We start from the raw sequence: 10,273 nt of genomic DNA on the forward strand, positions 1-10,273 counted from the left end.
GGGGGGGGGGTGACATCCCTGTCCCCAAACCTGGGGGGAGGTGACATCCCTGTCCCCAAACCTGGGGGGGGTGACATCCCTGTCCCCAGGACGGGGCCACCTGCTCTTTGGGGGGGGTTGGGGGCTCCCCTGACCCCGCTGGGACTTGTCCTTGTCCCCAGGGCAGGGGGGACGGGGGGGGGACACGGGGACGGGGTTGGGGGGACGTGTTTTGGGAGAGCTGCCCCGCAATAAACGCCCTGGATTGGTGTCACTCGTCCCCTTCCAATGTCCCCCTGTCCCCCTGCGACGTCCTGCTGTCCCTCTGTGCCTCGGTGTCCCCCTCCTGTCCCCTCTGATGTCCCTCTGTCCCCCTTTCAATGTCCCCCTGTCTTTGCTCCCCTTCAACGTCCCCTTGTCCTTGTCCCCCTACTCATGTCCCTCTGTCCCTCCTTCTTCCATGTCCCTCTGTCCCCTTTAATGTCCAGCTGTCCCTGTTCCCCTCTGCTGTCCCCCTGTCCCTGTCCCCACGTGTGTGGGGGTCCCCCCACCCTGTCCCCGTGTCCCCCCCCGTCCCTCGGTGTGTCCCCTGTCCCCGTGTCCCCTCCTGTCCCCGTGTCCCCTCCTGTCCCCGTGTCCCCCCCATCCCTTGGTGTCCCCCCCGTCCTCGTGTCCCCTCCTGTCCCCGTGTCCCCCCCCATCCCTTGGTGTCCCCCCGTCCTCGTGTCCCCTCCTGTCCCCGTGTCCCCCCCCATCCCTTGGTGTCCCCCCCGTCCTCGTGTCCCCCCCTGTCCCGGTGTCCCCCCTGTCCCGGTGTCCCCCCTGTCCCTTATCCCCCCCCCCGTCCCTGGGTGTGTCCCCGACGCCCCCCGAGGTGTCACCTTTTGCGTGTGGCTTTTATTTTGTGCCTCAGTGGCTTCACACGTGGCAGGGGCCGAACCCCCCCGGGGCCAAAACCCCCCCCGGGGCCGATTCCGGGGCCGATCCTGGGGCCAATTCCCGTCCCCCTCCCTCCCCCTCCCGGGGCCGATCCTGGGCTCGATCCCAGGACTGGAGCCCCCCGGGGTCAATCCCGAGGTTGGACCCCCCCGTTTCCCCCCGGGGTCAGGGTTGGAGCCCTGGGTTTCCCCCTGGGTTTGATCCCCCCGGGGCTGATCGTGGGGTCACCCCCCCTCCTCCCGGGGCCGATCCCTCCCGGAGCCGATCCCTCCCGGAGCCGATCCCAGGGTCCAACCCCCCACCAGGACCCTCCCCAGGGCCTGCTGAGCCTGGGGCTGATCCCCCCAGGACTCTCCCTGGGGCCGATCCTGGGGCTGATCCCGGGGTGATTCCCCCCCAGGGCTGATCCTGGAGCCGGTCCTGGGGCTGATCCTTCCCGGGGCTGATCCTGGAGCCGATCCTGGGGCTGATCCCCCCGAGACCCTCCCTGGGGCCGATCCCGGAGCCAAGCCCGGGGACCGATCCCGGGGCTGATCCCGGAGCCGATCCCAGGGCTGGTCTCGGTGCCCCGGGGCTGATCCTAGGGCTGGTCCCGGGGCTGATCCCGGAGCCGATCCCAGGGCTGATCCCAGGGCTGGTCCCGGTGCCAGTCCCGGGGCTGATTCCCCCCGAGACCCTTCCCGGGGCGGATCCCGGTGCCAATCCCGGGGCTGATTCCCCCCGAGACCCTTCCCGGGGCAGATCCCGGTGCCAATCCCGGGGCTGATCCCAGGGCTGGTCCCGGTGCCAGTCCCGGGGCTGATCCCGGAGCCGATCCCGGGGCTGATTCCCCCGAGACCCTTCCCGGGGCGGATCCCGGAGCCGATCCCGGGGCTGATTCCCCCGAGACCCTTCCCGGGGCGGATCCCGGCGCCGAGCCGGGTGCGGGTGGTGCAGCGTGGCTGGGGCGGTGCGCGGGGCGGGCCGGGGGTGGGAGGTGGAAGCGGCGGCGGCTCCGGCGGCTACTGCGAGTTGTAGAGCCCGTCGTGGCCGTCGTAGCCGTCGTGGCCGAAGAGCTCGGGGCCGCCGCAGTACTTGGGGTCGTAGACCTGGCGCGGGAGCCCGTAGACCGTCATGCCCGTCTGCGAGGCGCCCTTGTTGCTGCCCATCTGCAGCCCGATGGTCATGGTGTCGCAGTGCTCCATCCCCAGCGACGGCTCGAAGATCTGGCGCTTCGTGCCCGGCGCCGTCATCCCCGCCTGGGGGGGACAGGGGGGGCGACCGAGGGCTGGGGGGGCGGCCACGGGCACCCCGAAGGGGACACGGGCACCCCAAGGGGGACACGGGCACCCCAAGGGGGATACTGGCACACTTGGGGGGATATGGGCACCCCAAAGGGGACACAGGCACCCCCCGAGGGGATACAGGTACCCCAAGGGGACACGGGCACCCCAAAGGGGATACTGGCACACTTGGGGGGATACGGGCACCCCCCGAGGAGATATGGGCACCCCAAAGGGGATACGGGCACCCCTGGGGGGATATGGGCACCCCAAAGGGGACACAGGCACCCCCCGGGGAGATATGGGGTCCCCTCTGTCCCCATGGTGGTGTTGGTGTCCCCCCTGTCCCCCTGTCCCTGTGGTGATGTCAGTGTCCCCCTGTCCCCCTGTCCCCTGGTGATGTTGGTGTCCCCATGTCCCCATGGTGATGTCAGTGTCCCCCTGTCCCCGTGTCCCCCTGTCCCCATGGTGATGTCAGTGTCCCCCTGTCCCCGTGTCCCCCTGTCCCCATGGTGATGTCAGTGTCCCCGTGTCCCCACCTGGCTGGCGCCTTTGTTGGTGCCCATCTGGAGGCTGATGGTGGCCTGGTCCAGGGGCTGGTCCGTGCCCAGTTTGGGGTCGTAGAGGTGCCGCCGTGTCCCGTAGGCCGTCATGCCCTGCTGGCTGGCGAACTTGTTGGTGCCCATCTGGGGACAGCGGGGGCAGGGACGGCGTCACCGACTGTCCCCAGGGCACTGCCCCCCCCCCGGGGTGTCCCCAGAGACCCTCCCGGGCTCCCCCCGTGTCCTGACACCCCCCAAACCTCCCCCCCATGTCCTGACACCCCCCCAACCTCCCCCCCGTGTCCTGACACCCCCCAAACCTCCCCCCCGTGCTCGCTGTGTCCTGGGCCTGTGTGTCCCCCCGTGTCCCCAACTGTCCCCAGGTGTCCCCAACTGTCCCCAACTGTCCCCAGGTGTCCCCAACTGTCCCCCCGTGTCCCCAACTGTTCCCCCCGTGTCCCCAACTGTCCCCAACTGCCCCCCCCCATGTCCCCAACTGTCCCCAGGTGTCCCCCCCGTGTCCCCAGCTGTCCCCAACTGTCCCCAGGTGTCCCCGAGTGTCCCCAGGTGTCCCCAAGGGTCCCAAACTGTCCCCAGGTGTCCCCGAGTGTCCCCAGGTGTCCCCCCGTGTCCCCAGGTGTCCCCGCTGTCCCCGGTGTCACCTGGAGCCCGATGATGTTCCTGCCCTCGCGCAGTTTCTCGGGGTGGAAGCGCCGCTGCTGCTTCTCCGCGTATTTCACCCCCAAACTCACGTTGTTCCCCTTGGTCTTGGCCTGGGGGAGACCCCGGGGGTCAGGGGGGGACACGGGGGGACCCCCCGAGACCCCAAACCCCCCGCCCAGGGCTCCTCCCCCCCCACGGCAGGGGAGGGGGCACCACACCGGGATGTGGGGACCCTCTGGAGCCTCCCAGACCCTCTGGGGCCTCCCAGGACCCCCCAGTTGAACCCCCCAGGACCCCAAGACTCCGTCCCACCCCTCGGGGGGGTCACTCAGGTGGTCCCACCCCCCTGGGGGGGTCACTCAGGTGGTCCCACCCCCCTTGGGGGGTCACTCAGGTGGTCCCACCCCCCTGGGGGGTCACTCAGGTGGTCCCACCCCCTTGGGGGGTCACTCAGGTGGTCCCACCCCCCTGGGGGGTCACTCAGGTGGTCCCACCCCCCTGGAGGGGTCACTCAGTGGTCCACCCCCCTGGGGGGGTCACTCAGGTGGTCCCACCCCCCTGGGGGGGGTCACTCAGGTGGTCCCACCCCCCTGGAGGGGTCACTCAGGTGGTCCCACCCCCCTGGGGGGGGTCACTCAGGTGGTCCCACCCCCCTGGGGGGGTCACTCAGGTGGTCCCACCCCCCTGGGGGGTCACCTGGCCAATGAGAGCGACGGGGGAGCACCAAACCTGTCCCTGGGACACGGGGACCCCCCAGAGCCCCCCAGGACCTCGTGCCCCCCCCCCGGACCCCGAGCCCCCCCGGGGGTCACCTGGCTGGCGAGGGCGATGAGGGTGGACTGGACCTGGGTGTGGTTGGTGTTCTCGAAGAGGTCGTTGGCCTCGAAGATGTCGTGGGGCTTCACCCCGTAGCGCGTGATGGCCCGCAGGAAGTTCCCGATGTTCTCCAGCTGGGAACGGGGGCCGGGGGGGGGGTTTGGGGGGCGGGTCCTGGAGCTGGACCCGCTCCCAGCCCCCCCCACATCCCCCCTCCCCGATTTTGGGGTCCCCCCCCTCACCTTGTGCCAGTTCTGGACGGGCTCGTTCACCTTGGGCACCGAGCCCGGCTGCAGCTTGTTGATGAGCCTGGGGGGGTCAGGGGTCAGAGGTCAGGGGTCATCCCAGGTGAGGTCGGTGGGGGATGAGGGACGGGGTCGAAACTGGGCCGAATTCCGAGAGGATCATCCCAAACTTGAGCCGGGGTCAGGGGTCAAAGGGGGATGGTCGAGACCAGGGTTGGGGACAAAGGGGGCGGTCACTGGTCAGGGGTCAGAGGTCAGGGGTCATCTCAGGTGAGGTCGGTGGGGGGTTAAAGGACAGGGTCAATATTGGGCCGAATTCCAAGAGGACGATCCCAGACTCGACTGGGGGGGGGGGGGTAACAGCGTGAGCCAGTCCCCGCCAGGCCAATGTTCACCGCTCGTGTTCCGCAGGGCCCAGGGGTCAGAGTTCAGAGGTCAGGCGTTCGTGCCGGGCCGTACTCGCAGAGGATACGCCGTCCTGAAGCCCATCCATGAAGTTGTCCCCGATCCGTCGGCCCGTGGTGCCCTCGATCCACGCCCGGAGCTCCCGCTCGCACTGGGGGTCGTATTTCTGAGCCAGCTGGGGGGACACGGGGACAGGGGACATGGTCAGGGGGACAGGGGGGACACGGGGACATGGTTGGGGGGACACGGGGACAGGGGACATGGTCAGGGGGACAGGGGGACCCGGTGTGACAGGGGACATGGTCAGGGGGACAGGGGGGACACGGGGACATGGTTGGGGGGACACGGGGACAGGGGACATGGTCAGGGGGACAGGGGACAGTGTCAGGGGGACATGTGGATAGGGGGGACACAGGGACACCATCAGGGGTGGGAGGACACGGGGACAGAGGACACCATCAGGGGGACCCGGGGACACTGCCAGGGTGGGGGGACACGGGACAGGGACAGTGTCAGGGGACAGGGGGGACATGGGGACACTGTCAGGGATGGGGAGACATGGGGGACACCCTCGGGGGATGGGGGGGTGTGGGGACACTGTCAGGGATGGGGAGACATGGGGGACACCATTGGGGGACACGGGACACAGTCAGGGGATGGGGGGACCCGGGGACACTGTCGGGGGGTGTGGGGGGTGTGGGGACACTGTCGGGGGACACGGAGGGAGAGGGGGGACACTGCCCCGGGCACGAGGGGACACCGGCAGGGGGGCGGGGGGGGACACGGGGACCCCCTCGGGGGGGACACGGAGGCCGTGGCGGCCGCCCCGAGCACGGAGCAGCCCCGGGACCCCCCCGGTCCCCCTCGGGTCCCCCCCGGTCCCCCCTTTCCCCCCGTTCCCGCGGCCCGGGAGGGGCGGGGGGAGCCGGGAAGGCCGGGGGTGCCCGGACCCCCCCCCGCCCCGCCCCGCCCCCCCCGGGAGGCCGCGGGCGACCGGGCCCGCCGAACCTTTGCCCATATATAGCCCCGGCCCGGGGCCGCCGCCGCCCGCCCGCCGCGCTCCGCCGCCTTATAAGGGCTCACGGCGGGGCCGGGGGGCGCCGGGGCCCCCCCGGGCCACCAAACATCCCCCCCGGTTAACCCTTCGCGGGCCGGACGCCGGCGGGACCCCCCCGGTGCTCGGCGGGGGGACCCCCGTGTCGCCGTCCCCGGCCCCCCCCGGGCGGCACCTCCCGCCCGCCGCGGGCACCGGGGGTCGCCGGGGCCCCCCCGAACCCCCCCGTTAACCCTCAACGGGGCCGGTGCCCGGCGGGACCCCCCCGGTGCTCGAGGAGGGACCCCCGGTGTCCCTCCCGTCACCTCCCGCCCCCGCGGGACCCCCCGAAATCCTCCCGTGAACCCCCAACGGGGCGGACCCCGCCCGGACCCCCCCGGGAGCTCGTGGGGGGCTCCCCGGTTTCCCCCCCCGCCCCCCCAAACCCCGGAGTCGCCCCCTCCCCTTCCCCACCCCCACCGGGACCCGGAGCCTCGGGGGGGGTCCCCGCCGTCGCCCCCTCCCACCCCGCGGGGTCGGGGGTCGCCGGGACCCCCTAAACCCCCCCGTTAACCCTCAACGGGGCGGCCGCCGCCGGGACCCCCCGGGAGCTCATGGGGGGCTCCCCGGTGCCGCCCCCCCCCAAACCCCGGGGTCGCCCCTTCCCCACCGTGACACCGGTGGCACCGGGGGGGCTGCGAGACCCCTCCCCAGGCCTCCGGACCCCCCCCCCCATTAACCAGCACCCCGTGGGACCCCCGAGGACTCCCGGGGGGGGTCACCCCGGGGCCGCCCCCCCCTCCCCGTGCCCGTCCCGTCCCCTCCCGGGGCAGCACCAGGGACAGCGCCGGGTCCCGCCCCCGCTCCCGCCGCTCCCGCCGGGTCCTGCGCGACCCCCGCCCGCTCCCGCCGCCCCCCCCGGGCCGGTCACCCCTTCCCGGCCCCCCCGGCCCCCCCCGGCCCCTCCGGTGCCGCCCACCTTGTTCTTGACCTCGGCCGAGAGCCCGTAGGCCGGCCCGCGGTTGAAGTGCGCGTTGGACATCGCGGGGGTCGCGGGGGGGTCGCGGAGGGTCGGGTGGGCTCGGGGCGGTCGCGCCGCTGCGGGGGGGTCTGTCCCGGGCGGGTTCGGGTCTGTCCCGGGCGGGTTCGGGGCTGTCCCGGGTTCGGTGCCCTCGGTCGGTCCCTCCCGATCCCGGTCCCGTTCCCGGCGCTGCCGCCACTTTTAAAAGTGGGCGGTGGGCGCGGGGCCCCCCCGGGCCGGGCCGGCCGCGGCCAATCGGCGGCCCCCGCCGCGCTGACGTCACGGCGGGGCGGGTGATGGCGTCATTTTTTCCACATTTAGCCGGGGGGGATCCCGGGGGGGGATCCCGGGGAGGGGGCGGGGGAGTCCCGGCACGGCCCCCCCGCCTCAAATCAGCCCTTCCCCGCCCCAAATCAGCCCTCCCCCGCCCTCCCCCCTCCAGACGCACTCCGGGGTTCCCCCGCCCCGTCACTCGGGACCCCCCCCCCCGCGGAATTGGGGTTCTCCCACCCCGTGCCGAGACCCCCTCCCCCCCCGGTCACCTGGGTCCCCTCCCCTGGACACCTGGGACCCTCAATGTGGGGCGGGGACCCCCCCCAGGACACCGGGGGTCCCCCCACGATTTCTGGTTCCCCCCCCCGGCCCCCCCGGGTCCCCCCCCGGTGCCGTCAACGGATCGGACTCCGCGGCCCCCCCGGGGGATTGGGGGGGGGAAGGTTCGTCACGGGCGGGGAATGTGCCCCCCCCTCCCCCCCCCGCTCCCTCCCTCTCCCAATCCATGCCCTCCCCCCCCGGGACTCCGAGACCCCCCCCCGGACTGGGGGGACCCCCAAGGCCCCCCCCCCACTCCCCGGGGACTGGGGGGACCGCGAACCGCCCCCGGGACTGCGAGAACCCCCCCGCCCCCCCGGCCGGAGCCGCCGTTCCCATTTATAGCAGCCTGTGCGGCTCTGACGTCATCGCTTTGACGCGCGTGACGTCACCGCGTGTCCCCCTCCCTGAGCTCAGCGCGGGGGCCTCTCTGACGTCACGGGGGAACCCCCTCTTGGCCCCGCCCCTCCGCTCGCGGCCAATCACCGCTCGCGTCACACCCGCCCGCTGAAATCCGCGCGGCCATTGGCTGCGCCGCCAGGCCACGCCCCTCTCACCCGGAAGCGCGAGGTCACGGGCAAGATGGCGGCGCCCAGTGGGGAGACCCGGCGTGCGGACGGCGGGGGGCGGCCGTGACCTCTGACCCCTGACCCCGCGGGGACCCCCGTCATCCCCACCGCGACATGAGGCTGAGCTGGGTCCGGGCGCTGCCCCCCCGGCTCTGGGGGGGCCCCGGGGCACCGCAGGTGAGGGGGGGCGCGGGGACACCGGGGGGACACGGGGGGACAGGGGGGACACGGAGGGATTTGGGGGACACCGAGGGACATGGGGGGACATGGGGGGATTTGGGGGACACCGGGGGACATGGGGGGACATGGGGGGATTTGGGGGACACCGGGGGACATGGGGGGACATGGGGGGAATGGAAGAGATGGGGGGACACGGGGGGACACAGAGTTGATGGGGGGCCACAGGGGGCACAGGGGAGATGGGGGGACAGGGGGGCACACGGGGGCACATGGGGGGCACATGGGGGGCCCGGGGGGACACAGGGGGTGTGGGGGGACACGGGGGACACTGAGGGAGATGGGGGGACACGGGGCGACAGGAGGGGGCCTGGGGAGAGCTGGGGGGACACAGAGTAGATGGGGGGGACATGGGGGGACCTGGGGGGACACGTGGGTGACCTGGGGACATCCCAGACCCCCCCCCCCCTCAGTATAACCCCCCCTTTTCCCCCTCCCAGGTCGCTCGGGGGCTGTGCCAGCGCCCGGCGCGGGACCCCAGCGAGGGCGTCACCCCCACCCCGGGGACCCCAAAACCTCCCCACCCCCGGTCCCCTGTCCCCACCCCGGTGTGGCACAAACCCTCCCCCCGGACACAGGAGGAGAACAGGGACCCCCAGGACCCCCAGGACCCCCAATCCCATGGCCCTTCATGGGATGGCACCTCAGAGGGTGACACCTCAAGGGGTGACACCTTAAGGGGTGACACCTCACGGGGTGACACTTCAAAGGGTGGCCCCTCACGTGGTGGCTCCTCAGGGGGTGCCCCCTCAGGGAGTGACCCCTCAGTGGGTGGCACCTCCAAAACCCCGTCCCCAGGTCCCTCCTCCCACAAGACCCACCACGACCACCACGATGGGGACCCCCGGGAGGGCGGCCCCGGGGACCCCTCGGGCAGGGGGGACCCCTCGGGGGCCGCGTCGTTCCTGGCAGCCCTCGAGGGGACGCCCCCCGGGCGGGGCGGGGGCCGCCTGGCGCTGGTGGAGGCGGCGCTGGCGGCGCTGCCGGCGCTGGGGCTGGAGCGGGACCTGGGCGCCTACAACGGGCTCCTGCGGCTGCTGCCCCGCGGGCCCTGGGTGCCCCGAGGGCCCGTCCAGCGCCTGCTCTTCCCCTTCCCGCGGCAGCAGGAGTGCGGCCTCCAGCTGCTGGAGCAGATGGAGCGATATGGTGGGTCCCGGGGCCGCAGGGGGGGCACCTCGGGTCCCCCCCAGGCCACCGCCTGCCCCCCGTGTCCCCCCGCTTGCCCCCGTGGCCTCGGTGTCCCCTCGTGTCCCCTGTGTCCCCCCGCTCGCCCCCGTGGCCTCAGTGTCCCCTCGTGTCCCCCCGTGTCCCCCCGCTCGCCCCCGTGGCCTCAGTGTCCCCTCGTGTCCCCCGTGCTCCCCTGTTTCCCCCGCTCCCGCCCCCTTGGGCCTCGGGTGTCCCTGTGTCCCGTGTCCTTCATCCTCCCCCCCCCGCGTTGCTCCGTGTTCTCCATCTCCTCTCGTGTTCCCCAGGACATGTTTGTGCCCCCCCAGCACACCTTTCTCCCCCCCAGGACATGTTTGTGCCCCCCCAGCACACCTTTCTCCCCCCCAGGAGTGCTGCTGGATGCAGGGAAGGGATTCCTGCTGCTGGGGGTGTTCAGGCCTTGGAGCCTCCCCTGCCCTCCCTGTGCCCCCCATGACCCCCCCATGTCCCATGTGCCCCCCCGTGCCCCCCTGTGCCCCCCCGGACACATTTTACCCCCCCAGGACGTGTTTCTCCCCCCCCAGGTGTGCTGCCGGACGCGGAGACGCAGTTCCTGCTGCTGGGGGTGTTCGGGCTGTGTAGCCCCCCCTGTGCCCTCCGTGACCCCCCCATGTCCCATGTGCCCCCCTGTGCCCCCCCAGGACACATTTCCCCCCCCAGGACACATTTCCCCCCCCAGGCGTGCTGCCGGACGCGGAGACGCAGTTCCTGCTGCTGGGGGTGTTCGGGCTGTGGAGCCCTCCCTGTGCCCCCCATGACCCCCCC

General features: G+C 72.7%; 2 protein-coding genes across 2 annotated transcripts; one reads left to right on the forward strand and one right to left on the reverse strand.

Moving 5' to 3' along the window:
- Positions 1-1,472: 1,472 nt before the first annotated feature.
- Positions 1,473-7,023, reverse strand: CNN1 (calponin 1). The gene is given in 8 exon segments (XM_027715617.2): positions 1,473-2,156; positions 2,720-2,866; positions 3,385-3,495; positions 4,198-4,335; positions 4,444-4,510; positions 4,906-4,918; positions 4,921-5,026; positions 6,864-7,023. Coding segments are annotated over 8 exon segments (882 nt in total). The 5' UTR covers positions 6,927-7,023; the 3' UTR covers positions 1,473-1,919.
- Positions 7,024-7,759: 736 nt separating this feature from the next.
- Positions 7,760-10,086, forward strand: ECSIT (ECSIT signaling integrator; the record flags this gene model as incomplete). The annotated part of the gene is made up of 3 exons (XM_039379049.1): positions 7,760-8,242; positions 8,743-9,448; positions 10,033-10,086. Coding segments are annotated over exons 1-3 (823 nt in total), but the record flags the coding sequence as incomplete, so codon positions are not given.
- Between the last annotated feature and the right edge of the window lie 187 nt (positions 10,087-10,273).

This window comes from Pipra filicauda, unplaced genomic scaffold, assembly GCF_003945595.2.
Source record: "Pipra filicauda isolate LSUMZ 115617 unplaced genomic scaffold, ASM394559v2 scaffold1540_size10294_pilon, whole genome shotgun sequence".
Classification (NCBI taxonomy): Eukaryota; Metazoa; Chordata; class Aves; order Passeriformes; family Pipridae; genus Pipra; species Pipra filicauda.